This window comes from Oryx dammah, unplaced genomic scaffold (genome assembly GCF_014754425.2).
Source record: "Oryx dammah isolate SB20612 unplaced genomic scaffold, SCBI_Odam_1.1 HiC_scaffold_18, whole genome shotgun sequence".
NCBI lineage: Eukaryota > Metazoa > Chordata > Mammalia > Artiodactyla > Bovidae > Oryx > Oryx dammah.
In genome coordinates, this window is record NW_024070202.1 from 76,834,300 (window position 1) to 76,861,808 (window position 27,509).

The window sequence follows — 27,509 nt, forward strand, 5'->3', positions numbered from 1 at the left end:
CAGTCCATGGGGTCACAAAGGTCAGGCACACACACAGATACAGAAAGGGGGCTCTTTACAAACAGCAAAAGACTTCTATCTCTTTCACTCAAGAAATTTGAAGAATTTTTGAAACCGTGTGCCAGGGCCAAAGACCAGATTTAGTTTCTATGTGTGCAGCCTAGTTTTCAGCACCTCCCTGTGAGCCCCTTTCTGTCTGTCCAGTCATAGTAAATACCTAGACCAGGCTTTTCCGGTAAGCAGCCTGAGGTGACCCCTAAAAATGGTGCGCTATTCACTTGACCCAGAAAACCCCACAAAATCATGCAAATCAAGAGATTCAAATCTTCGTGTACACTTTAAGAACACTCATGAAACTGCCCAGGCCATAAAGGGTATGCATATCCGAAAAGCCACCAAGGATCTGAAGGATGTCACGTTAAAGAAGCAGTGTGTGCCGTTCTGTCGATACAACGGTGGAGTTGGTAGGTGTGCACAGGCCAAACAGTGGGGCTGGACTCAGGGTCGGTGGCCCAAAAAGAGTGCTGAATTTTTACTACGCATGCTCAAAAATGCAGAGAGTAATGCTGAACTTAAGGGCTTAGATGTAGATTCTCTGGTCATTGAGCACATCCAAGTGAACAAAGCCCCCAAGATGCGGCGCAGGACTTACAGAGCTCACGGTCGGATCAACCCCTACATGAGCTCTCCCTGCCACATTGAGATAATCCTTATTGAAAAAGAACAGATTGTTCCTAAACCAGAAGAGGAGGTTGCACAGAAGAAAAAGATATCCCAGAAGAAACTGAAGAAACAAAAACTTATGGCCCGGGAATAAATGCTGCAAAAAATAAATGCAAACAAAAGTAAAAAAAAAAAAAAAAATACCTAGACCAGTTTGCCACCTCAGGTGGCTCAAAGTACAGCCAGTTTAGGGCGGTTCCCAAAGTGCAGTCCCCAAAAGGCAGCACCATCACCTGGGGTGTTAAACAGCTCCACCCAGACCTACTGGGTCACAAAGGCCAGTGGGGCCCTCCACCAGATCCGGAAAGTCAAGAAGGTGACTTTCTGCAGGGCTTCCTGATTTCCAGGAATCTTACCGAAATGCAGAATCTGATTCCAGAAGCCTGGAATTCTGTGTTTCCGCTCCCAGGGGAAGTGAAAAAGAAAGAAGGCTGGCCTTCCCAAGTCTGGGGCACATTGGAGGCCAGGTGGTGGGAGGACTGCGCAGGAGGCCACGTTGGAAGGTCCCCAGTTGGATAACGCACAGCCAGGAGCACAGCTTGGGAGAGGAAGGGAGACCCTCTCTGAGGAGGTGCTATAGAAGGATGCAGAGGGAGGCCTGAATGCTGGGCAGGTAAAGGGCCACTCCACCATGTGAGAAAGGGGTCTGCAGGTCCTGGGGGAGCCACATCCACCACGCAAAGGGCCCCACAATGCTCCTTCCAGGAGCTAGAGAACAGTGGGCACACTCTCCCCCACCCCTGCCTGTGCTGGGCAGGTGCTGGAAGAGCTTCTGGGAAGAGAGGTGAGCCCTGAATGATCTCTGGAGGATACTGAGCCCAACCTAGACAGTACCCAGTACCCAGTCCACCCTGACTTGTGTTTAGAGTGAAAGTGAAAGTCGCTCAGTTGTGTCCGATTCTTTGTGACCCCCATGGACTAGTCAGTTCATGGAATTCTCCAGGCTAGAAGACTGGAGTGGGTAGCCTTTCCCTTCTCCAGGTGATCTTCCCAACCCAGGGATCAAACCCAGGTCTCCCACATTAAACCAGCCTCCAATCTCCATGCTGGAGACTCCTCCCCTGTAGAGAACAGTCATCACACCTCAGTCCTTTCATTAACCACGTGTCCAGCTTCTATAACCTTGATACTTTAACACCTGCCCTACAGGCATATACTGGACACCTCGATGATATGCCAGCTCCGTCCTGCCTCCCTCACCTCCCTCCTTGGGTGTGCAAATTAACCAATCCAGAGACCACCACCTCCTCTATGAAGGTCTTATACTCCAGGTCACTTTCCCAGTGTAAGGCCAGGGACCAGACGACTAGGGGCAGCCCCCACACCCCAGAGCACACTGACATTATTCACACAAACCAGTTCTAAGGCTGCTCATCCTAACTCTCCCACTCCTCCCAAGGAAACCACAGTAAAGGCTCCTGCCAGTTTCTCCCCTCTCCTGGCCTCCACCTCCCATCTCCTAGCAGACCCTCACTTCCCCCTGTGGTCCTTCGTGGAGTGATGTGTCTCCTTCTCTTGGGAACTGTAATAAACTGTCTTCACTGGGAGTCATCTCAGATTTTCTATTAACACACTATATTTTAATACAGTCACTTTGGGAGCTAGACATCCTTCCCAGAGAGAACCAGAGGCTGTGAGGGGATTCTCTCCCCATCCACCACCTCTCAAGGTTTGCTCACAGCAGCCCACCCCAGAGGTCCCTACTAGGCTGATCCCCTGGCCCTCCCACAGTTTCACCACCCCTACATTGCCTGGAGAGGCTGTCCCCTGCTACACAGGTCCTCAGTGCCAACAGCCCCCAGAGCAGGAGCCCAGGTGGAAGCCAGGAGAGAGTGTAAGAATGGCCCCATTAGTGCAGCTCAGCACCCGGGCCACGGGCTGCCACCCCCAGGCCCCATGCTGCATACTGTACTGCGCACCTCTCCACCCCGCACCAGGAGGGCTCTGCAGGACTTGCTGGTGGACAAGATGGGAAGGCTGCGGGAGGTGGGGGAATGGGCAAGGGGTGGGGGGTGGGGTGGAAAGCTAGAATGAGCATGGTGGAAAGAAGGGCAAAAGGGAAGGTTGGATAAGTCATTCCATGGTGTGTGGGGCCATAGCAGCTGGCAGTGTTCAGGATTCACGAGGGCAGAAGGCTCACCAGCCTACTGTCCTCCTCAACCAGGCTCCCAAAATGTTGGCAACTCTGGAAATGCCTCTGCAAAATCTCACCAGCCCAAGAGGGAAGACCTAAAAAGATGACAGCAGATGACCCAACAAAATGGGCTGATGGCAAGCTTATTCTACTATTCTTCCAATCTGTTCTACTCATGTGCTAGAGTTCCTTCCTTTTAGCCCACTGTTCTTTCTTCCTTAATATAACAGCTTTATTGAGATATAATTCACCTAACATAAAATTCATTCTTTAATGTGAACTCAGTGACTTGTTACATATTCAGTTAATTCAATTCCAGATCATTTTCACCACCCCAAAAAGAAATCCCATACCCATCACTCCCCTTTTCACATCACCACCACTCCCCAACCACCACCCAGATCACCACTTCCACCATCTCCCCAGCCCCTGGAAATCATTCATCTACTTTTGAGTCTATGGACTTGCCTCTTCAGGACATTACATGTAAATGAGGACATAATATATAGTCTCACCTGACTGGCTTCTGTTGACTGAAAAAAAAAAAAAGCACAGCCTAAAAGATGAGAATTCTGTTTTATATGGTGGACTTTCTGAGGACTTCTAGACTAGGGCAGCAGACTCTTAGATTGCTCTGAGGATGACTCTGAAGAGGTAAAAGAGGAGTCAGGATATGTAGGAGTTTTGTAACAAAAACTATGTAGTCAGACCATCAAAAGGTTACTGTTAATTAAAGAAAACCTGGCATCTCAAGTTAATTAGTTTAGTGATAGATTCTATGTATGGGAAGACGCAAGTCTGGGCTCATTGAACTCACTCCTTTGATATGCACCTTAGTTATCTAGGGCCAGTATCCCGGTCTTTCCCATTCTGAGTTCCCTTAGGGTGCATCATTGAGGGGTGGCTGTTAGCAGCTGAGGGCCCGGCAGCCCAGGACAGCTCATTGGTCTCCAACTTGAGTTCCTTGAGGATGGTGGTGGGGCGGGAGGCACACAGCTGTAGTGGCTTGATGGCTGCAAAATCCTTTGTTCACTGATACAGCATTCACACCTTTCTCACATAACATAATGTTTTAAAGTTTCATCTATATTAATTTTGGCTAACATTCCATTTTATGAATATACCATAGTTTGTTCACTCATCCATTGGTTATCATATGGGCTGTTTATACTTTTTGGGTTTTATGAGCAATACTTGTATGAATATTTGCATACAAGTTTTGGTGTTGACATTTTCCATTTCCTACATACTAAGGAGTCACACAGTAATTCTGTTTTGAGAAAATGCCAAACTGTTTTCCAAAGCTGTACCACTTATACACCCACCAACAATGTATGCATATTCCAATTTCTCCATACCTTCACCAGAACTTGTTATTTTCTGGGCTTTTCACTTCAGCCATCCTACATGGATATGAAGTGACTGTGATTTTCATTTGCATTTCCTAATCTTTTTGTTTATGGATATTTGTGTATTTCCTTTGGAGAAATGTCAATTCAATATTTTTGGCCATATTTAAACCGGGTTATTGCATTTTATTGAGTTTTTTGATTCGACATATTTGAGACTCATGTATATCCTTATGTGAATCAGATTTTCATTTCTTTTTTCTAATTAGTATTGTTTGTTGAGTGAAAAGTACAGGAGTTCCCATATAGCCATCAAACACATACACACACATACCCTCTTGAGTGATACATGTATTATTATCAATGAATCTACACCGACACATTATCATTCAAACCACAGTTTACATTAGGAATCACTTTTATTGTTGAACTCTATGGGTTAGGCAAATATGTAACATGTATCCACCAGACAATTTGGAGGGCCCTAAAAATCTGTGCTCCACCTATTTATCCTTCCTTCCCCTCAACCGCTGGCCTTTTTACTGTCTCCCTAATTCTGCCTTTCCCAGAATGTCTTATAGTTGGGATCATACAGCACACACCCTTTTCAGATTGGCTTCTCTCACTTAGTAACTGGAATGTTAAGTTTCCTCCATTTTTTTTTCATGGTTTAATAGTTCATTTCTTTTTAACACTGAAAAATATTCCACTGTGTGAATTTATCACAGTTTATTTAGGATATCTCTTTGGTGGTTCAGACAGTAAAGCATCTGCCTGCAATGTGGGAGACCCGGGTTCAATCCTTGGGTTGGGAAGATCCTCTGGAGAAGGAAATGGCAGCCCACTCCATACTCTTGCCTGGAAAATTCCATGGATGGAGGAGCCTGGTAGGCTACAGTCCACAGGGTCACAAAGAGTCGGACACGACTGAGCAACTTCACAGCACTTTAAAAAAAAAGTTATTTGCACCAGGTCCTGGTTGCAGCATGTGCGATACAGTTCCCTGACCAGGGATCAAACTGGGGCCCCCACACTGGAAGGGCAAAATCTTAGCCACGGGACCACCAAAGAGGTCCTTGAAGGACATCTTGATTGCTTCCAAGTTTGGATAATTATGAATAAATTTGCTATAAACATCTAGCAAGCTTCTAGGTGCAGGTTTCTGTGTGGATATAAGTATTCAACTCCTTTGCATAAATAAAAAGGAGCACAATTGCTGTATTGTATTAGTCCATTAGGGCCACTGTAACAAAAATACCATACATTTTGTGGCCCAGAAACAACAATTTATTTATCATAGTTCTGGAGGCTGTAGGTTCAAGATTAGGCATCAGCACAGTTGGGTGAGTGCTCTCATCTGTATTGTAGACTTACTGTGATTCTCCCGGGCTTCCCCAATGGCTCAGCAGTAAAGAATCCACTGGCAATGTGGGAGAAGTGGGTTTAGTCCTTTGGCCAGGAAGATCCCCTCAGGAGGAAATGACAACCCACTCCAATATTCTTGCCTGGAAAATCTCAAGGATAGAGGAGCTTGGAGGGCTACAGTCCAAAGGGTTGCAAAGAGTCAGTTACTGAGTACCTGTGCACATACATATACATACACATACACACACACACACACAGTCCATAGGGTTGCAAATAGACATAGCTGAGCACCTGTGCACGCGCGCACACACACACACACACACACACACACACACACACACACACACACACACAATGTTCTCCACGGTGGAAGGAGCAAGGGAGCTCTCTGAGGTCTCTTTCGTATGAGAACTTAATCCCAATACAAAGCCACCACTCTCATTACCTAATCACCTCCCAAAGGCCCAACCTCCTAATACCATCACCATGGGCAATAGGTTTCAACACATGAATTTGGAGGGGGGGCGGGCATCAACATTCAGTTCACAGAACATGGTAAGAGTATGTTTTGTTTTTTAAGAAACTACTAAACTGTCTTTGAAAGTAGCTGTACTTTTTTGCACTCCCACCAGCAAAGGATGAGTTCCTTCTTACTGTATTTTTAAATATAAGTAGATATCTGAGGATAAAAACCAAATATGAATACCAACAAAAGGAAAAAAGAACAACAACTACAGAGAGAAGAAAAGCTTAGAGAAAAAATCCTTATCACAAAAATCCTCAGAGATAAAATACTGTAATCATGAAAGAACAAAAAAAGATACATACCATAAAAAAGGAACATTCAACAGCCAAAAAGGAGCTTTTGGAAAGTAAAAGTATGATAGCAGAAATCAAATTTTCAGAAGAGCTGGAAGCCAAAGTTGAGGAAATCTCCAAGAATGTAGCGCATAAACACATAAACAGATAAAGAGTAGAAGAGGTAAAATGGGAAAGTGAGAGAAAACCAAGTATCAGCCCAGAAAAGCCAATATTCAAATCTAGGTGTTTCAAAGAGAAGAAAGCAGAGGAAAGAAAATATTCAACAAAATATATAACAAGTTTCACTACTGAGAAAATGAGTTTTTAGATTGAAGGCTCTTCTTGTGCTCAGTCAGTAAGACATAGACTCACACCGAGTAACATAACTGTGAAATATCACAACTCTAGGCATAGTGAGAATATACAAACTTTTAGAAATTTGGAAGGAAAAAAAAAAAAACGGATGGAAGGAAAGGACAAAAAGAAGGAAATGAGGGCAGGTGAACAAAACATCTCACATACAATTTCTAGACTTCTCACAAACACCAGAAGCATGAAAGCGAGAGGCTTACAGACTAAGCCTACAAAATCAGAAAATGATTTCTAAAATACAGTACCCAGTGGAACTACCAATCAGGCAGGATACAAAAAATACATTTTAGATCTGCAAGTCCTTTAGAAACGTAATCTCCTTGGAATCATTTCTCGTAGAAGTACTGGAGGATGTGCTCCACCCAAACAAGGGCATAAACCAAGAAATAAGGTAAGGGACAGGAAATAAGAGAGCAAGCATCATGGGAAGCAAAAGGAACCAAGCACATGGTAAAGGGAAATAGATCCCAGGATGACACCTGCGCTGAGAGCATAGTGGTGAAAGCAAAAGGAACCAAGCACATGGTAAAGGGAAATAGATCCCAGGATGACACCTGCGCTGAGAGCATAGTGGTGATAATCCACACTGGAGGTCTTAAGCCTCAAAAAAGAGACTCCTTCGGTAAGATTAACCTGGTGACCTATCTTAAGTGTCAGAACATCTTGAGAGATTTCGACTCTGATGCTGTGAAGGATTTGGAGAATTTGTGATAAATACATGGAATCTTAACCCCCCCAAAAGCAGTTAATTCCATGGAAATAGAAATTTGTGCAAGAAAAAAAAATTAAGTCCACATACCGACCTCAAATATATCTTGCTTGCCTTACCCCGCAGTTACTTTTGTAATTAAAGGTAAACACTTAAAAAACCAAGAGATTGCACATACAATTCCATAATCCTACATTCTTTTTTGGAAAAACTGCAAGGTCTCGGCAAATGGTGCCCTACATTTCCGCAGACCTAGGCTGAGAGGCCTCCCCAGCGAGTCACAGCCCAGCCCACTCCTGGACAGTCTACAAGCCGGGGCTTCTTCATAGAGACATAGAGGCCGGCGGGGAAGGCGCGGCGATAGGCCGCGGGAGCCGACAGACGACAAGGGTCGCCCTTCTATACACCTTATGAAAGCTAGGTACTAACCAAAGGCTGGCGCTCAAGCCCCCCAGCCTCCGTTTCTGGACACTTCTGTTTTTTCTCCCATTTTTTCCTAAATCGCTCAAAACATCTCAATTCACTTCCCACCGCCTAGTTCCCGATCTCAGCAAAGACAGCACCCGGCCGGAAAAAGGAACCGGAAGTGACTTCCGGCCTGCGGCAGGCGGCGAGCCTCGCTTCCTGCGGCGCTCAGAGTGACGTAAACGAGCGCGCCGCGCAGCGTGGACCGAGGGCAGTACTGGGGCGCATGGAGGTCAGCGGCGGAACTCGCGGTAGCGGCGGCGGAGGTGGCGCCGTACGTATCGGGACCAGGGGAGAAAGGGCGTCCTGAAGACCTGAGGTCATGGCTGGGAGAGGAGACCTGGAGGGTGCCCTGGGACGCAGTGGATCGGGGTGGGTGGCAGGGGCCGGGTCCGGTTTAAAGCAGTGCCCGCTCGTGCGCACGCGCCCCTTTTCTGAGGTCCCGCGTGACGGCCTACGATCCCCGCACTGACCCTCGGCGCGGTCGCTGTGTGCTCTTTGTAAAGGTGGTTTTCTTTTCTGCGTCTGAGGGCCGAACTTCCGGGTTGGTGTTAAGGATCCTTAAGTCCATTTGAGTTGAACTCGTTTACTCACTAGCTCATAGGACTGTCTTTAGTAGGGATCGTTTCCAGTGCTTCCCCGCCGCTGGGGTTTTGGATGTATGTGGATGTTGCCCTTGGGCCAATATTTTTCCTCCCTGAGCCTCTTGTTTTGTGTACAGTGAGTCTAAACTTTTTACAGCTGCAACAATCGGCTCATGTTAAAATGTTCCGGACCAAGTTCTGGGAAATCTAAGGTCAAACACGCTCTCTGCTTTGGCAGAAGGGAGCCCGGGTTAACTTTTTATCGTGTGCCGGTGGTCTGCCTTACCTAGGTCGTTTAATCACGCTAGTGCGCGAGGCAGAGTTGTTAAAAAGCGGTAGCATCGGGTATGTAACATTTTGGGAGGAGGTAACATTTTATCTGAGTGAGGAAAGATGGAGGGTGATTTCCTGAGCCCTGCGATGGCGGGTAAAAAAAAAAAAATGAGGCAGCAAGCCTTCCCCTGCCCTGCCCTGCCCTGCCCAGGTGTAATGAAAGTGCAAGGCCTGTTGAGAATGAGGGAGTGTGCTCCAGGGAGGAAGAAAAGGTAAAACTGGGAGAATAATTCTGCGCCATGTTGTGAACTGCTTTTTATGATTGGTTCAGGTATTTTGCTCTCAGAAGGGGTGTATGTGTGTTTAGTAGGTTAGTGATGTAATAGTGCGAGTTGGTTTGGGAAGGCTCACTCATGTATCTATAAAGTTATTAAAAATACATCCACAGAAGCTGTGGGATGTATGTATGGATTATATATCCAGGGTTTTCTAGGAGTAGTCTCATTTAAAATATTCTGTCTCATTTTCTCTGTAAGCCAATAATTTTTTAATCCTAGGTACTTTTAAAAGGGAGAGGGGGAGTGGGTGGAATGCTATTCAATCCCTGCTTGCAGAAACTCCTACTCAAGAGGTCTTGGACCAGGCCTGGGGTTCTGAAGTGTTGAACCATCCCTAGGTAATTCCACAACCAGGACTAGAAGCCCTCCAGTCCAGACTGTAATGCTCCTGAGTTTCAGTATTGGGTTACATTCTGTACTGAAACAAAAGCCCTCTGAGATTTTTGCTTCAGAACATGCCTTTGCCTGTGGGTGGTCAGTCAGAAAGGAGGAGTTTGGGCTGGCCTATGGAGAATGTGGCTGTGGCTCCTTGCATTCGTCGGGTTCTTCTGTTATGTTTGTGAACTGGGAACTGCCCCTGCACCACCCCTTTCTCTCTCCTTTCTCTCTTCAGGGCTTTGGAGTCACCTGCTAGGAGGCTCCCCTCCCTGCCGCCCAGGCCACCATGGCCGCTAGGCTGGTGAGGCGATGCACGTGCCTCCTACGGGAGGCCACCCGCCTGGCCCCTGCTGTGTCCCCTGTTGGCCAGCTGAGACTCCCCCAGGGAACCCAGAAGCCTCTGACTTCCTCAGCTACCTCGCCCAGCTCCCGCCTCCCAGGTCCCTTGTCAGAGCTTGTGGAGAAGGAACAGGTGTTTACTCCCTATCCTGGGCACCAGGAGGTGGAGCAGCTCATCGAGAAAGCCACCCAGCCTGAGGAGCTCCTGGAGCTCGTGGGCAGTGGTCACTGTCTGCAGCAGAACCACGCCGCCCTCGCGCTTATCCAGCTCTCTCGCCTGCTCTCTGAGAAGCCAAAAGACAAAGCCACGCTCATACAGGATGCTCGCTTCTGGCAACTTCTCCATCTTGTCAACAGCCAGGTGGGTTCTGGAGCCTCTTCTGCAGGTTCAGCAAGCAGAATATAGCAGAGGCCACGGAGTCCAAAGCGTCCAGTCACTTTCCCAGTGTAGACAGAAACTCTGCTGTGTGCTTAGTCCATCCACATCCTGTGGTGGTTTTTCATTTTATAGATTCCAGAATACTTTCATGTGCTTTCACTTCTGTTAATCCTCATGACAGCTCTGTTAGGTGAATATTGCTGTCCTCATCTTACAGGCAGCCCAGACAGGAAATACAAACCAAAGGACTGAGCCTGGTTTTTCTCAGTGCATCGGGGCCTCCCCCTCACCGTACAGTCTTGACTGATATGGCCCCTCCTCTGTGTCTGGCTGATGGGACACACTCTTGAAACTGGAAGAGATGAAGGGTGACTAGGAGAGGATCTCAGAAACTTGAACTGACTGTGGGTGTTATCCCAGCCAGTCAGATCCTCAGAGGAGGAACATGGAGAGAAGGGACTTGTGTGTGGCAGGGGTGGGTGCAGGAAGAACTCAACCCAGTTCCTGTTCAGTGTGAAGAAGGACTCCATGCAGACTTCAGGCACCCTGGAGTCTGCTGGAACCGAAGGGCCTGTGACACAGAAAAGAGGTACAGACCCTCACCCTGGCTGCTCTGGAAAGGCAAGGCCATGACCGCTTGTCAGGGATGACGAGGAGACTCACAGCTCAAGGGAGGGGTCGAGTTAAATGAGTTTTTTCAGCTGCAGGTTATGAGAGTATAGTAGATGTGGAAATAGAGTAATATTGGAAACAGTTCACAGATAGTAAGAAAAGTATTGTTTCATGGAAGTTTTTGTCTTCAGTTAAGAAACAGATCTGTATTGTGAGCCCGTGTGTTGGGGTCACGGTACAGATTTTTTTCTTACTGAGAATATAGCTCATATAAATTATCTTAATTAGATCCCTTCTTGTTCTAAGACTGTCATTCTAGTCGTTATTTATTAAACCTTTTACACAAAAGCTTTAGAAACAGACTAAACATGGTAGCAAAATTACAAGCCAATAATGAACCAGGGTTTAGAAATATAAACTGATCACGCTTTCTTTTAAAGAATCCTACTGTCTGGGAATTCTGCAGAAACAGAAGTCACTGGAGGCTCATGTGATGCTGAGATCAAATTCCTCCTTTTCTTTTTTCCCCCGCACCTTGGCTTGTGGGGTTGTTGATCCCCCACCAGGGATTGAACCCAGGACCCTGGCAGTAAAAGGCTGGAGTCCTAACCACTGCCCTGCTGGGGAATCCCCATACTTTTCTCCTGCCCAGCCCTTCACACAACTGCTTTTCTGTTTGCCCCTCACCTCGTGTGTATGATTTCAGTTCCCTCTCTTGGCAGTGCAGCCTCATTTCACAGAAGAGTCTGGAGACTTGAAGAGTGGCAGAGTTAACAGCCTTAGCATAGCAGACAACAGAGCCATTCTCATTTACCACATGTTGCCTTCCCTGAGGCTGGGGTCTGGGTCAGAGGGCTCCTCGTGTTTCTCTGAGGTCTGGAAGCACACCCTGCAGGGAATGGCTGGGTCACCCTCGTTCAGAAATGAAGCTGGAGGCGGGGTGAGTGCTGTGGGCAGAAAACAGGCCCAGACAGGCTATTAAGGAGCCGCCTGGTGTGCCCAGTAGAAATGCCTACATTAAAATAACCAGTTCTCGGAAGGCAGGCTCCAGCTCAGAGCCTTGGCCTGCTCTATGACAGGATCAATAAGGTCCCAGGTGTGACTTTGCCTGTGTGTCTCTCCCGCCCCACCCCACCCCCCACCTAGATAACTGTAGTCTGGCATGGGACCCTCGTGAAGCTGCTCCGGAGCCTCTACACACTGGGGCTCCCCACCACCTCCAAGGACCTGCGGTCAGTGGAGCAGGAGGTCCGCTGGCGCATGCGCAGGCTCAAGTACAAGCATCTGGCCTTCCTGGCCGAGTCCAGCGCCACCTACATGCAGGAGCAGGGCTCCCGGGAGCTGCTGGCTGAGCTGCTTGTGCACCTCGAGCGGCGCTGGGCAGAAATTGAAGACAGACGCACGGTGGTGGCCATGATGATGAAAACTGGGCATCTCTCGGAGTCTCTGATGAACCGCCTGGAGGACAAGGTACTAAGGGACAAGAGCCTTGTGGCTTCTGACCATAGTCTGGGGCATGGCACTGGCAGGACTGGCATTTTAGGTAGCTGTAGGCAGCACTTTGTGCCCAGTGGTTCCTTCAAGGATCCAGGGGGTTGCAGAGCCTGAACAAAATTTTAGTTCCTCCAAAATTGCATCTTGCATATGACCTGGAAACAGCACGGCCAGCAGCTCCTGAAGTGTGGCCTCAGCCGCCCCACTGGCTCAGCTTTGGTTAGTGCTTCCTAGAGACATCATGCCTGCTGCCCCCTGCTCTACCCCTTCCTCAGCCCCGCAGTCTAGTCAAATTCAGCCCTGTTCCCGTGGTAGCAGGGGCTGGCCCGGATGACTGCCACAGCAAACTCCGCAGCTCATGGGCCCTGGGTCCCCTGCCCTGGGGCCTGGGGATAAGTTTGGCTACGGACACGGTATACCCGGTCTGGGGACTCCCTGGGGTAGGAGCAGAGGCAGGCCCTGCACAGATGGGACCTATGTTTAGTAAGCTCAGGCCTAGTTGCTGTCTCACAGGGCCTGCACTGCATGGGACCCCTGGCCCTCGGGCCATCAAGCTGACCCCTGCCGGCTGTGGTTGACAGTGCCTGGAGCTGGTGGAGCAGTTTGGCCCTGAGGAGCTGCGGAAGGTGCTGGTGACGTTGGCAGCTCAGAACCGGAGATCGGTACCCTTGCTGCGGGCCATCTCTTACCACCTGGTCCAGAAGCCCTTCCCCCTGACTAAAAGCATCCTCCTGGACCTGGCCTATGCCTATGGTGAGCCCTGTGCACAGGGAGTGAGGCTGGGAGGGGGAGGGTTCTGGCTGCAGCTGTGTCAAATTCGGTGCCTACCTCACCCATGGCAGGCACTGGCCCAAAAGGCTGCTACAGAAACACTGTGACTCATGGGCCCTGATCCTCTGTGCTAGGCCTCAGGGATAAATTTGGTTACAGACACCAAGCTCTTACTCCTTAAGACCGGGATGGGTGGTGGGTGCACCTGAGGGCACGGCCTGCCACTTCTCACCAGTTAAATCTCAGGCTCTGTCCCCAAGGCAAACTCGGCTTCCACCAGACCCAGGTGTTCCAGCGCCTGGCAGCTGATTTGCTGCCCCACACACCAAGCATGACGTCCAGCGAGGTAGCCCGCTGCACCAAGTCCTTCGCCTTCCTTAAGTGGCTCAACCTGCCCCTGTTTGAGGCCTTCGTCCAGGTGAGCTGGGGTGCAGGCGTGAGGCCTGGATTCTGAGGGCCCTTCTTGCCTGACCCCCTGCTTAGGCATGCTCCCTGGGCATTTCATCAGGGAGGCCCAGCCAGTCTAGAACATTTTCTAGTGGCAGATACGGAGTCCTTACTCTGGTTTCTTTGGAGAAAAGCAATATGACTCAGTTGTGAAAGAAAGTGTAGTTGAAACCCTTTCATTCTTTCACCAGACTTTGTAGGTGACAGACTGTATGTGTCTTTGGGTGACTGTGCAGGGAGCAGTGCAGGGAGCAAGGCCTAGAATCCACTCAAAACTCTCCCTAAACTTCCAAGAGCTGCAAAATGGCGTTGTGAAGAAAGAGGATGTTTGCATTGAGGTCTAGGTGCAGCAGGTTGAAGCCGTGTCTATAGGCTGAAGAGTGTCTCTGAAGCTGTTGTCAGGGACCTTTTATGTGTGTATGTTGCCTTGGGGGGCACAGGGGCTAGCCCTCTGCCCATTGCCCTGTGTAAATTACCCCTTTGGACTGGGAGCTCATGGGTTCTGGGGGAGGGCCAGGTCTGCGTTCCACCAGGCCCCTCTCATCCTGCCTTTCTGTCCTCCCTGACTGGCCCAGCACGTCCTGGACAGAGCCCAGAGCATCACTCTGCCACACCTGTGCAACATGCTCCTGGCTTTCGCCCGTGTGAACTTCCGCCCAGAACGGGAGGATCCATTCTTCAGCCTGGTACAGTCTTCACACCCTCTACTGTTATGCTTGGAGCAGCTTGGGACTGAGCAGGAGGGAGGGAAGAGACCAGATTTGTACTGAGGAGACCTAGGTGGGGAGGCAGAAATGAAGAAAGCCTGGTGGGAGTGTGGAAGGAGCTGGCTGGAGCCATACATCCCAGGGGTTGTCTGGGGACAGGCGAGAGCCAGCATGGCAGCCAAGGACCAGGAAGGCATCCAGTGGCTCACTGGCAGTGGGGCTGGGGGACCCCTGTTCTTACTTCCTATGTGTATGTTAGTCTCTCAGTCATGTCCAGCTCTTTGTGACCCCATAGACTGTAGCCCACAAGGCTTCTCTGTCCATGAAATTTTCCAGGCAAGAATACTAGAATGGGTTGCCATGCCCTTCTCTAGGGAATCTTCCCGACCCAGGGATCAAACCTGGATCTCCCACATTGTGATCAGATTCTTTACTCTTTGAGCCACCAGGGAAACTGAGCTATCTTACTTCCTGGTGTTCCCTTAATGCCCTGTTGGGGCTCAGAGACTCAATCCAGTTACCAGGGTGAGAGCATCCTAAGAGTGAACTGGGTATGACCCCGGGCCCCCACAGTGGGTGTTCCCTCAGCCAGCCAGCTGCTTCCCCTTTCATAATCTCTAGCTCTTGGGGCCAGAAACACCTCCCCTGTGCTGGTGGCATGGTTTTGTGCATAGGTTCTTGCTAGTGGGTGGGAGGAGGAGGCAGTAGGGGTAGCCCAGCTGCTGTCCAGATTGGGCCTAAGGGATGAGGAGGGTTTCTGGTACCTGCCACCAAGGGTCCCCCAAACCTGACCAAGAGTGCCTCAGCCAAGGTTACTCTCCTCACCCCCTTAGGCCTCAGTACGTCCAGGTCATAGGGCAGCTCCAGCTGCTGCCCACCCAGGGATGCCTGTAGCCACTAAGCAGAACCTGCTTTCCCCACCCCGCACTGTCCTCACCCAGGTGCATGAGAAGCTGGGGTCAAAGCTGGTGGGCCTGGAGCCAGCCCTGCAGGTGGACGTGGTGTGGGCCCTGTGTGTGCTGCAGCAGGTGCGGGAGGCCGAGCTGCAGGCTGTGCTCCGCCCTGAATTTCACGCCCAGTTTCTAGGTGAGCGGCGGGGGGTATCCCTCCCTCTCCTGAGTGATGGCGAGCCTGCTGTGCGTGCCCCCTCCCCCACCTCACCCAGGGACCACTGCAGCTAGGAAGGCTGCCTGTTTGTCAGCCCTGGGCTCCACTCAGCACTGGGGAGATGGGGCAGGCCAGGGCGCGCCCAGCATCTGCTCCTTCTCTGTCCACTCCTAGTGGGTGACCGGCAGACCCTCTTTCTGCTGCTCCTGACCCAGAGTCCAGGGTGAGACTTGGGTGTGGGGGAGGGGGCCGCCGACTCTCCCACCTGGCTGCTGTGTCCCTCCGTCCCGGTCCTCCTGAGCCTCTTTTCTCACTCCATCATCTCCCCTTAGGTGGCAAGTCCCCAAAGGATCAAAGCACCTTCCAGAAGCTGCTGCATATCAATGCCACTGCCCAGCTGGAGCACCCCGAGTACACGGGACCCCTTCTGCCTACCTCAGCCTTGGTCCCCAGCCCCTCGGCCCTTGAACAGAAGATGACCCCGTTGCAGAAGGAGGTGCAGGAGACGTTGAAGGGGCTGCTGGGGAGTGCCGACAGGGGCAGCTTCATGGTGGCCACGCAGTATGGCTGGGTTCTGGGTGAGGACCCATCGTCCCCTTCCCTCCCCGCAGTCCCGTCTGTTCATCCATCGTAAGGGCGGGGGCTATGAGCCCTGTTGATCTCTGAGGGATAGCCCCTACCAGATTTTCATTCTTTGCCCTCTTCAGATGCTGAGGTACTGCTCGACAGCGAGAGCCAACTTCTGCCCCTGAGGGACTTTGTGGCGCCCCATCTCGCACCCCCCTCTGGCAGCCAGCCACTCCCCCCTGGAGCCAAGAGGTAGGTGGCCATACCACCCGTGGGGGCCGTGTGCATTTGGGTCTGGAATTCCCTCTTCCCTCCGAGGGCCTGAGGGAGCTGTCAGCATCCACAGCACCCCATCTGCCCTTCCAGGCTAGCCTTCCTTCGCTGGGAGTTCCCCAACTTCAACAGCCGAAGCAAAGACTTGCTGGGGCGCTTCGTGCTGGCCCGGCGCCACCTGCTGGCCGCTGGCTTCCTGCTGGTCGACGTGAGTATCTGCTAGTCCCAGCTGGCTGATGGGAGCCAGTGTTGGACCCCAGCTCTTGAGGTCGCCCGTGTTGGGGTTCCCCCTTCACACATGAGAAAATAGGAACTTAGAAGGGTGTTAGGTTTCTCCCAACGTCACACAGCTTTTAAGTATCTGATGCTGTTCGAATCTCCACAGCCAGGGTTTCTGAGAAGAAGAGGTAAGACAAACCCGGTGCCCAGGGCCTCGTGCTGGCCTGTGCCTCACGGGGGGCTCCGTGCTGAGGGCTGGCCCTGGGCCTGGTCCCAGGTTCTCACTGTGGAGACATCTGCACCGGAGAGCAGGCTGTCTTGTACGGGGCCAGAAAATACACAAATGACTCGTTTTTGAGTGTTTTATTTTGCTTTTGATACAGCTTTTTTTTTTTTTTTTTTTTTAATTTTTTTTTCTTTTATTTTAAAAAAACAAAAAACTATTTGTCCTTGCCTTGCTGTCATAAGTACTCACACCCTCATTGATACAGCTTTTAAAATCTTGAAGCCACCCTTGGTCCCGTTTATTCATGGGCCTTTGCAGCTCTGAGCATTAACCAAGTGGGGGTCTCTTTCCCACCCATTCTGCTCTAGCTCTATAGGTGTCTTCTTCAGGATTTGGGGGCTAGGGGTGTGATGTGCAGGGCAGGGGGCATGATGGGCCCCTGCACCTGCCCTGACTCATTTCCACTGCCTCTCCCAGGTCCCATACTATGAGTGGATGGAACTCAAGTCTGAATGGCAGAAGAGCGCCTATCTCAAGGACAAGATGCGCAAAGCAGTGGCAGAGGAGCTGGCCAAATGACCTGTCCCATAGCAAGGACTGTGTGCCCAGGGGGCCGGACTTCTCCAGAGGCCTAGCCATGGGCACTGGGAGGGCAAGAGGTGGCACGCTCCAGGACAGACCTCAGTGCAGGACGTTGGCCTTGGAAATGAGGAAGTGGGCTGGTGGCCAGCATCTCTGAGTAGCAGGTCATTCTCTCATGAGTAATAAATTCTTAATCAACTGCCCGACTATCCTGGCTTCTCTGCCACCCACAGAGGATCCCTCTCATAGACATTCGTGCATTGCTGGCCTGTTGCTCAGAAGCCCACAGTCAGCCCCCGTACGGGCTGAGTCCTGGAGTTCTGAACGTCAGCAAGTGAGGACCTTCCCAGGGGAGGCCAGTTGGGTTTTCAGTGCGTGGCATCCTGGGAGGTCCCCTCCCATCCGATGGTCTTGGGTGAGGGGCACCCTGACGGCCTGTGCTGCCGGGTGGTAAAAGTGCAGCCCCTCAGGAGGCGCTGGCTCTGAGAAGAAGAGATGCGTGTACTTGACTGACACTGCAGGGCCAGAGAGACCCCTTGCTGTCCTCACACCTGGGCCGGTGTGCCATGGTGGTGTGCTGCCGCTGTGGCAGCCATCCGCCTAAGGAGCCTAGAGCCCCCTTCACATCAGCAGCAGCGCCACCAGACTTCCCCGGCAGTGTAAGGGTTAGGACTCCTTGCTTCCACTGTTGGGGGCCCAGGTTCAGTCCCTGGTTGGGGAACTAAGATCCCACAAGCCGAGTACCAAGGCCAAAAAAAGGCTTTCTAGCTTCTAGTCCATCACAAGGGACTTTGCTGTGGAGCTGAGCAGAGAAGGGCCACCTGGCTTCTCTGGGCCCCCCTCTCAACTGATGCCCACTCCCTCCAGATTGGTCCCTCAGAAAGCGAATCACACAAGCTTTGGGTTAGAGGAGGAGCCATAGAGCAGCTCACAGGATGTGGGTGCTTGGCACTTGGCACAGGCTGGCTGAGGTTCTTGGCCCAGAGAACAGAACAGCCGAGATGGCTTTTTGAAGCCAGTGACTCAGAGCCCAGACAAGGTGAGGGAGTGGGGAAGAGTGTACCAAAGTGAAGGGCCAGCATGGACAAGCATCAGGGGTGCCGAGCCAGGTTTGGGGACACCCACAAAGCTCCTGTTCACCATTCAGGATCTGTGGCTTGTAGTTGAGATACTTTGACAGATTCCCTGCGGCTGAAAGGAGCTACAGTGTCCCCTGTGCCCTCTGTCGGTTTGCTCAAAGGTGACGGGCACGTGTCCCACCAGGATACTGACTGCCAAGAACAATAGTCCATGCGCAGGACGCTTGGATCACCACCAGAACCCCTCATGTTGCCCTTTATGTTCACGCCTACCCCCTTGGCTTTGAGCCGACCGGCAGCCACCAGCACATCTCCATTTCTATTCTGTTACTTGAATGTTCCGTACAGGAATGATGCAGTCTATGAAGTTTGGAAATTGGGTTTTTTCACAGGCACAGTTCTCTGCAGTTTAATCCAGTAGGTCCTTGTTATTGCTGTTAGACTGTGGTTCAGTCCCATGTGTGGGTGTTTGTGTAAACCCAAGTTCTCATTTCTCTGGGATAAATGCCTGTGAGTACAGCTGCTGGGTCATATGGGATTTATATGCTGTTTAAGAAACTGCCACCGCATTTTCCAAAGGTGCTGTGCCGTGTTACATTCCCACCAGCAGTGGGAAGCAGTGAAGTTCACCTCCCTGCCAGCCTATGGTGTTGTCAAGGATTCCCGGAGCAGTTTGGATGGGTGTGGAGTCATCTTTTCACTTGCATTTGGCTAAAGGCTAGGGATGTGAAACACTTAACCTGACTTCTAGTCATCTTGGTGGGTATGAGGTGGTATCTCACCATGCCTTTGATTTTCACTTTTCCATGATGACTAATGGTGTCTTCACATGCATATGGCCTATTTACATGTAATTTTTGGAGACATACCTGTTCAGACCCTTTGTCCAGTTTTTAATAGTCTGTCTTACTGACTTGAAAGAGTTCTTTATATATTTAGAAACAAAAAATACAAACAAGTCTCTTACCAGATAGAGGACTTGCAAATACTTCCTCCCATTTTGTGGACTGTATTTCCACTTTCTTGATGGTGTCCTTTGAAACACAAAAAGTTCCAAATTTGGGTGAAAGAGATTGTCCAAAATTGATGTTAATTCTACTTTAAATGAGAATTAACTACTCATTTAAACATGAGTTTAAGCAAGTTTCAGGAGTTGGTGATGGACGGGAAAGTCTGGTGTGCTACAGTCCGTGGGGTTGCAAAAAGTCAGACATGACTGACTGAACTGAACTACTTTAAATACTTCATAGAACTCAAATAAAACTATCTGGGCCTGAAGACTTCTTGGGGGAAGCTTTTTTAAGTTACAGATTCAGTTTCTTTCATGGTTTTAGGATTATTCACGTTACCTATTTCATCTTGTTTGAATTTTTGGTAGATTTTAATTTTCAAGTAATTGTCCATTTCTTCAAAGTTGTTGAATTTATGAGCATTAAGTTTGTAGCATTCCCTTAGTATCCTTGTAATGTCTTCAGGCTCCAGTGTTAGCCCTGTTATTAGTCAGCATTCTCCAGAGAAAGAACCAACAGAATATATGAGAGAGAAACATGAGAGATTTATTATAGGAATTGGCTCTGCAGTTACAGAGACCAGGGAGTTCCACAATTTGCTGTTCTCAAGGTGGAGAACCAGGAAAGCCATAGCCACTGGTATAAATTCAGTTCAAGTGCAAAGACCCGAGGATGGGGAGGGGTGGCAGGCGGGGCTGTGGCGCCACTGGTGTCAGCCCTGGAGGCCAAAGACGAGAACCAGGAGCTCCAATGTTCCAGGGTCAGAGGTGGACACCCCAGCTCAAGAGAGAATTCACACTTTGCCTTTTTGTTTTTCTCTGCTCCTACCGACCCTCCCCCCAGCAACAGATTGGCTGATATCCACCCCGCACTGGTGAGACCAAATCTCTTCAGTCAGTCTACTGAGTCATGCTCATCTCCAAAGATGCCCTTGCACACACACCCAGAAACAGCATTTAATCCACTATCTGGGCATCCCTAAGCCCAGTCAAATTGACACATAAAATTAACCATCATAGCCCCCATGGCATACTGGTCATTTGTGTCGTCTCTATTTTTGTCCATCTTGCAATTTTACTGATTTCTCAAAGAACTGTTTTTTTGTTTGTTTCATTGATTTCTTCCACTGTTTTCTGTTTTCCGTTTCATTGATTTCTGCTCTTGGCTCTATTTCCTTCTTATTGCTGAGTATAGTTGATTTTGTCCTTTTCCTAGTTTCCTGAGGTAGGAACTTTGATGATTGATTTGAGTCCTTTCCTCTCTTTCAACGTGCTATAAATATCCCTCAGCATTTCTACCTGCAGACCACATAATTTAATATTTTTATTTTCATTCACTTCAGTTCTGTGTTTCTTAACGTTTTTCTTATTCTCATTGTAATTTTCCTTATTGTTGGGTTCATCCGTGATTTTCCTGGTATGATGGGTGGTTTTTTAAAAAACATGTACCCCAGATAGGCTGTCATGTTCAAATTTTAGCAAGCAGTCAGCCTGTTTGGGTCAGGCTGCAGTCCTGGGCTACGTGGCCTGTGGTTCTCGTGCCTCACAGCACTGTTGGTCTCCTACCACTGGGCTCTGCTGGTGCTGTTGAATGGATATGAGGCACTTCCTGTGCTGGACCATCCTGTGCCTTTGTTGGGGGGTCAGGGGGGAACCCAGCTTGCTGGGCTGAAATCCTGCTGTGGTGCAATTTCCTTTGCCAGTGGCCCCCACCCTCCAGAGACTTGGGTGGGGGGCAAGAGCCAGAGAGGGGATGCATGAGGTGGGGAGGAATGGCATCCCTTGGCCCCTTATCAGGAGGCTCCCCCTTGATTTTCAGTATCAGTTCTGCCACACTCCCTAGAGTTGTCACAGGCTCCAGTTCATAGGAGGGTGAATGCCTGGTCCTCCCAGTATGTAGTAGCTGGTGGTGACAGGAAATGCCAGGCTTGGGTCCCCTTCTGTTGAAAAGGCTGCTCTGCTGTTCCTCCAATCCTGGGGTCTCTCCCCAGCTCACCTTTCTCTTTTTGTCTTAGTTCAGTTCTGGTGGTCTCTAATTTCCCACATTTTTATTGGTTAGTCAGGAGGAGCAGAGAGACAAACTTGTGTCATCCTGTCCAAACAGGAAGCTACTCAGGCACTGATGAAAGCCTTGTTTTCTGGAATGTCCGTGGTGTTGGCCAAGTAGTAGAGGTTAGCAGAAAACGGTAAAGACTTATGAAGGGCTCAGCTAAGGCGATGAGAAAGAGGCCATAGGAAGAAGCAAGTTATTTCTGTTGTTGTTGGCCATGACACAGCTTGTGAGATCTTAGTTCCCCCACAAGGGATTGAACCCAGGCCCCAGCAGTGAAAGCACTGAGTCCTAGTGACTGGGCCACTAGGGAATTCGCTGGAGGAGGCAACTTAGAAACTCTTAGGAGGTGAGGATGAAGATGGGTGTGGAGAAAAGGGACAAAGAAGAGGAGCTCCCCATCAGCGGATAGATGGCCAGATTTCCAGCGACTGAGAGGGATGCAAGATGCAGGGCTTAGATTGGAACATGATGGTCTGGTGCCTGGTGTGTTGGGGAGATGCCCAGCAGGCAGCCCCTGGCTCCATGGGCTCCGGGGTAGAGCCAACAGAAGATTGAGGATGAGGAGCCTCCCCCACAACAATGGCCGTTCTGATTGCCTACCCCCGCCCCCGTCTAGCTCTGGGATGGTGACAATGTTCAACTGTCTCCCAGAGCCTGGCACGGGGCGGATGCTCGGTGAATCTGAGTGCAGGAGGGCCTGTGTGGAAGCAAGGACTCATCTCTGGAAAGCTCAGGGAGGGTTTGCAACCTTGGGGGGTGTGGCAGGGACGTCTGCTGAGAATGGAGGAAGGCAAGCTTCTCCATCTTCCTTCCATTGCCCAAGAGCTGAAGGATGGGACAGCACTGAGCTGCGGGGAACCCCGGGGACCAGTCAACCTGAGGCTCCGCTGGGGCTGCTTTCCCTGATGCGCTCCTGCCTGCCGGCTCTGGTTGCCATAGAGCCAGGAGGCGGTTGCCACGGAGACCGACGTGCGAGGACCGACCAATCAGTGAAGAGCTGCGGCGCCAGCTCACCTCTTGGATGGAGGCACCGGGCTAGGATCAGGACCCCTGCCCAGGCAGCTGGGAGCCGGGTATTCGAGCAGGGGGCTTATGGCGCCGCCACCCCCAAAGCGCCGGTCCCCCAGAATCCCCAACACCCTCCCCGGCCCCGCACCCCGAATTCTGACGACCTTCTGCCTCTTCCCGGCCCGACTAAGGGGTGATACATCCGACTGGCCCTGAACCCCTCTCCCGTTAGTGAAGGGGAGGAGGGGGCCAAGGGCTGGGATGCTGCGGGAAAGGCGGGGCCGCGGACCGCGGGAGAAGAGTGCAGTCGGGGTGGGGTATGGGGAGGGAGGGACGGAGGCTGTCCCACCCCCTGCGCTCCCGGCACACCGCAGTGCCTGGTGCGCCCGCGCAAGCTCACTCGCTCACTCGGGGCGCTGGGCGGGCGGGGCGGCGCTGACGTCATCCACTGACCCCTTTCACCCACCGGCCGAGGGGCGGTGGCCGCGCAGGCTCCGCGGGACGGACTCACCGACAGACAGGGGACGGAAGGACGGGCGTACGGCCAGGCCATGCCCGGGGAGGCTGCCCGCGCCGAGCTGCTGCTGCCGGAGGCGGGCGGGCCGGGACCCCGCACAGGTGAGGCTGCGGCGCGCTCTCCCTCCCGCTTGCGTGTGTCTCCGCCAACCCCTCTCTTCGTCCCCTCCCGTCTCTACCCCTCTCCCTCTCCGACCCTGTCCCTCTCCAGCTCCGTCCCATTTTCTCTTCGCGACCCCCTCCCTGCCCTCTCTCTGTTCCCGTCCCTTGTCCATCCCCGCCCTGTCCCCTTCCTTGGTCCCCAGTCCTAGCCCAACGTAGCCCAACCCCGGCCCCTACTCAGGACCTCAGGGAAGGGCGGGGTGGACTAGATGTCCTCCAGGTGCCAAAAGCGACTTGAAGGCGTGAGCTTCCCGGCTCCCATGGGCGTCCCCCGCCGCGCCCCATTGTCTGAGGGGGGGGGCAGTGGGCCTCACGGCCCCTGCAGCGTGGGTTGTCATCTGCACCCCAGCCACTGGAGATGCAGATTCGCGGGGCGCCGGCCCTCCCCACTCCCCACCCCCCTCACTGCCACCTCCCCCCCCCATGCTTGAGAGCTGCCTCCGGGCGGGTGACTGGTTCTGGCTCGAGGGAGAACAGGGCTGGAGCTGAAGCCTGGGGAAGCCCGAGGGCTGGAAGGTAGGAGGCCCTGGGGGAGCAAGGGCTGGGGAACATCAGCCCTGGAGTGCAAGCCCAAATCCTTGGAGAGACTTAGGGAGCAAGCGTTGGAGGGGGTCTGCCTTAGGCCCAGGAAGACCAGCCAGGATGGCCACTGGACATGAGGTCAGCCATGTGTGGCTCTGGGAGGGCCAAGGGCACCTTGCTGTGGGTGAGAAGTCCCCTGGTGACTAAACCCGTACTGGGCCCAGGGGCCTGGCCTCCCTCTGGGTCCAGTAAAGTGGGTCAGGACTGTCTCTGCTTGGACTGTTTAACAACCTTGAATGAGGCACAAAAATCTTTGACCTTTGGCTTCTCTTTCTCTGTCCTCTTGGCACCCAATCCCACCCTCAGCCTGCCTCAGGGTCCTGGAGTCCAGTGAGGGTACACAGGGGTACCCTACCAGGCCAGTGCCAAGAGCCTGGTCTCGAGCACCCAGCCCCGCCAGCCACACCCACCTCCAGGGTTTAGGTGTTCATCACACTCCCGTGGACCCAAAGGACCCCCTTCTCAGGACCCTCTGGCCATGCCAGCACCCCAGCAGTGTGGCCCAAGGGCCCAGGGTTCTGCCACTGCTGCAGCAGATGGGCCAGGCCTGGAGAGGGGGCTGCCCTAAGCTTCACCTCCACTTTGCAGACAGAACACTGAAGCACAGGAGATGTACTTGTGGGTGGTCATGGGTGAACGTGGACGCCTCCAGAGAAAATGGCCAGAGCTGGGCAGCCCCTATCCACTGCCATGGGACCCACACAAATGAGCCTCAGCTCTGTGCGGGTGGCTGCTGCTGGCAACTCAGTCAGATGCACTCAGAGCCCCAAGAGCCCACAGCCCCTCAGAGCTGCTTATGGGGCAGGGCGGGGCCCCTGTGTGCACCACCATTGGCCATCACCGAGCCAGCAGTGAGCTGGGATGTCCTGCCTGAGGACAGCACACCATGGCCCCTGCTTTCCCTCTCATGTGTGCCGACTCTGGAAACAGGGGTGGGGCAGCGGAGCCCAGTGAGACCCTAACAGGTTGTCCTCAGGTATGGGCAGCAAGGAAAGGAGAGAGATGAGGCAGAGAAGCAAGACTCCCACTTCACAGCCAGTGTGAGATCTGGAATGTTCCAGAGCTGAGTGGAGAGCAGGCTTCCTGCTCCCTGGGGGCCCACTGACCTAGGAGGTCATGAGCAGACCTTTCCTGGCAAGCCCGGCTGAGGCGGCACAGATTACGTGCATGGAGTCAGCAAGTTAGTGTCCTAAGAGACAGGAGCTGGTCTCATCTTTAACGAGCATCTTGGAGAAAAGCCAGACCTCAGGCTGCTTGCCATGGAAGAACTCTTGGAAATCATCCCTTGGGCACAGCAATACCCTTTCCTTCTCCTCACCTCTCTTTTCAGTGGACACCCACCCTCGTGGGCCCCCAGTCCTGTGCTCAACTCTTGTCTGAGAGAGGGGAGGCTGCAGCCGGGGAGCTGCCTCCCAGGGAAGATGCCTGCCCTTCTCACACCCTTCTGTCTCCACAGATCTGTCCTGTGATGCGGCTGAGGCTACCACCCCAAAGGGGGACCGGCTGGAGCACTGTGCCCTGACATCTGGGCCCAGCGCCCTGGCTCTCACGTTCCTGCACGGCAAGCCTGGTGCCCGGCCCCCGCCTGAGGGAGCCAGCTGGGATGCAGGGCCGGGCCGCGCCCCCTCAGCCTGGGCAGTCCAGGCAGAGGGCGGCCCCAGTCCAGGGCCCGCTGAGGTTCGCCCTACTGAAGGTCCTCTCCCAGCCTCCCTGGAGCCCCGGATTGTCATGGGCGAGGAGACATGCCAGGCAGCCCCGCTGCCCAGGGCAACCATGCCGGAGCTCAGGGACTGGGAGGGTGGGCATGCTAATCTGAACCCACCCCCCGAGTTGTGTTCTCAGGGTGACCCTCCTGTGCCTTTCCCTGCCCCAGACTCCGATTCCTACTTCACGCCTCCCTCCACCCCCACCAAGACAGCCTCCACCCTGCTCCCTGGCCCCGGGCCCCACAGGGACGCCCAGGATGCCCAGGCTGAGCTGGGGGACTCGCCGCCAGCCTCGCCCACTGGCTCGTACATCACGGCGGATGGGGACAGCTGGGCCTCATCCCCATCCTGCTCCCTGAGCCTGCAGGCCCTGGCTGAAGGGCTGGATGTGCCCTCGGGCTGGGGCTTCTCTCCACCCGGGTCTGTGGTCGATGAGAGGGAGCTGCCCCCTGCCGGGACCCCGGACAGCTCATCCCCAGAGTCCAGCCTCTCAGCAGACAGCAGCTCTTCCTGGGGCCAGGAGGGCCACTTCTTCGAGCTGGACTTCTTGGCCAATGACCCGATGATCCCTGCTTACCTCCTGCCCTTCCAGGGCAGCCTGATTTTCCAGGTGGAGGCGGTGGAGGTGACACCCCTGCCCCACGAGGAGGAGGAAGTGGAGGAGGAGGAGCAGGAAGAGGAGCAGGAGGTCCCCCTCCCCAGAGGGGATCTAGCCGGGGAGGGCGAGGATGATAGCACATTCGCATCCTCCCTGCAGTCGCTGTCTGACCTGTCCATCACCGAGGGCGTGGACGAGGCCTTCGCCTTCCGGGATGACACCTCAGCTGCCTCCTCTGACCCCGACTCAGCCTCCTACACGGGGGCTGATGATGAGAGGCTGTACAGCGGAGAGCCCCACGCACAGCCCGCCACACTGCTCCAGGACAGCCCTGGGGAGGCTGCCTCCTGGGGCCCAGAGCTCACTCTTGGGGTGTCCAAGGGAGAGGCTGGCCAGGCTGCCAAGAGTCAGGAACCCATCTCCGAGATAACGAGGGTGGGTCCCGCTGCAGCCCAGGTGTCTTCTACTTTGGCCCTTCACATCCCACAGGAATCTCTGGACCACACTGGGATGAGCCCTCAGGCCCAGGAAGAAGAGCCAGGCTCCACCATGGGACCAGTACCTGTTGCCCCAGTCACGTCTCAGCCCCTGCAGGAGGGAGATACTGCTACTTTAGGCCCAGAGCCCTGGATTTCGAAGGGAGAAGCAGACCTCAACTGTCTACAAACCCTGAAGGAAGACACAGGCCAGGGGTTCGCCGTTGCAACCAGCCCTGAACCCCAGCCAGAAGTGGATCTAGCAGCATTCCCACCCCTGCAGGATGCAGGTATCCCCTGGGTCCAGGAATCTGCCTCTGAGACCAGCCTTGAGCCCCAGTTGGAAGAAGAAGGCCTGACAGCATCCTCACCCCTGCAGGATGCAAGTCTCCCCTTGGTCCAGGGATCTGCCTCTGAAGCTAGCCCGGAGCCCCAGTCAGAAGAAGAAGATCTGACAGCATCCTCAACCTCGCAGGATGCAGGTCTCCCCTTGGTCCAGGGATCTGCCTCCGAGGCCAGCCCTGAGCCCCAATCAGAAGAAGAAGATCTAACAGCATCCTCACCTCTGCAGGATGCAGGTGTCCACTTGGTCCAGGGATCTGCCTCTGAAGCTAGCCCGGAGCCCCAATCAGAAGATCTAATAGCATCCTCAACCCCTCAGGATGCAGGTCTCCCCTTGGTCCAGGGATCTGCATCTGAGGTCAGCCCTGAGCCCCAGTCAGATCTGACAGCATCCTTACCCCTGAAGGATGAAGGCCACCCCTTGGTCCAGGGATCTGCCTCTGAGGCCAGCCTGGAGCCCCAGTCAGAAGAAGAAGATCTGACAGCATCCTTATCCCTGAAGGATGAAGGTATCCCCTTGGTCCAAGGATCTGCCTCTGAGGCCAGCCTGGAGCCCCAGTCAGAAGATCTAACAGCATCCTCACCCCTGCAGGATGAATGTCTCCCGTTGGTCCATGGATCTGCCTCTGAGGCCAGCCCTGAGCCCCAGTCAGAAGATCTAACAGCATCCTCACCTCTGCAGGATGCAGCTCTCCATTTGGTCCAGGGATCTGTCTTCGAGGCCAGCCCTGAGCCCCAATCAGAAGATCTAACAGCATCCTCAC

General features: G+C 52.7%; 3 protein-coding genes and 2 non-coding genes across 11 annotated transcripts in view; all 5 read left to right on the top strand.

Annotated features, from left to right (window-relative positions):
- The first annotated feature begins 228 nt into the window (after positions 1-228).
- LOC120877476 (60S ribosomal protein L17-like) lies at positions 229-860 on the top strand. The gene has a single exon (XM_040259799.1). The coding sequence runs from the start codon at positions 263-265 to the stop codon at positions 815-817; it is 555 nt and encodes a 184-aa protein (XP_040115733.1). The 5' UTR covers positions 229-262; the 3' UTR covers positions 818-860.
- A 7,233-nt stretch (positions 861-8,093) lies between these two features.
- TBRG4 (transforming growth factor beta regulator 4) lies at positions 8,094-17,417 on the top strand. The gene is made up of 11 exons (XM_040259800.1): positions 8,094-8,192; positions 9,727-10,191; positions 11,968-12,291; positions 12,897-13,068; positions 13,347-13,504; positions 14,109-14,219; positions 15,182-15,326; positions 15,680-15,925; positions 16,055-16,166; positions 16,281-16,395; positions 17,110-17,417. The coding sequence occupies exons 2-11, from the start codon at positions 9,778-9,780 to the stop codon at positions 17,209-17,211; spliced, it is 1,899 nt and encodes a 632-aa protein (XP_040115734.1). The 5' UTR covers positions 8,094-8,192; positions 9,727-9,777; the 3' UTR covers positions 17,212-17,417.
- On the top strand, positions 12,594-12,729 carry LOC120878291. Its single transcript, XR_005724500.1, has one exon. It is a non-coding gene; the product is annotated as a small nucleolar RNA SNORA5 (small nucleolar RNA).
- On the top strand, positions 13,117-13,251 carry LOC120878290. The gene has a single exon (XR_005724499.1). It is a non-coding gene; the product is annotated as a small nucleolar RNA SNORA5 (small nucleolar RNA).
- Positions 17,418-22,914: 5,497 nt separating the features above from the next.
- The window catches only part of NACAD (NAC alpha domain containing), an 11,128-nt gene continuing 6,533 nt past the window's right edge, over positions 22,915-27,509 (top strand). For all 7 annotated transcript variants that reach the window (XM_040259802.1, XM_040259801.1, XM_040259805.1 and 4 more), the window contains exons 1-2: positions 22,915-22,981; positions 25,080-26,981. In XM_040259802.1, coding sequence (XP_040115736.1) covers positions 22,915-22,981; positions 25,080-26,981 — 1,969 coding nt within the window. The remainder of the gene's footprint in view (positions 22,982-25,079; positions 26,982-27,509) is intronic.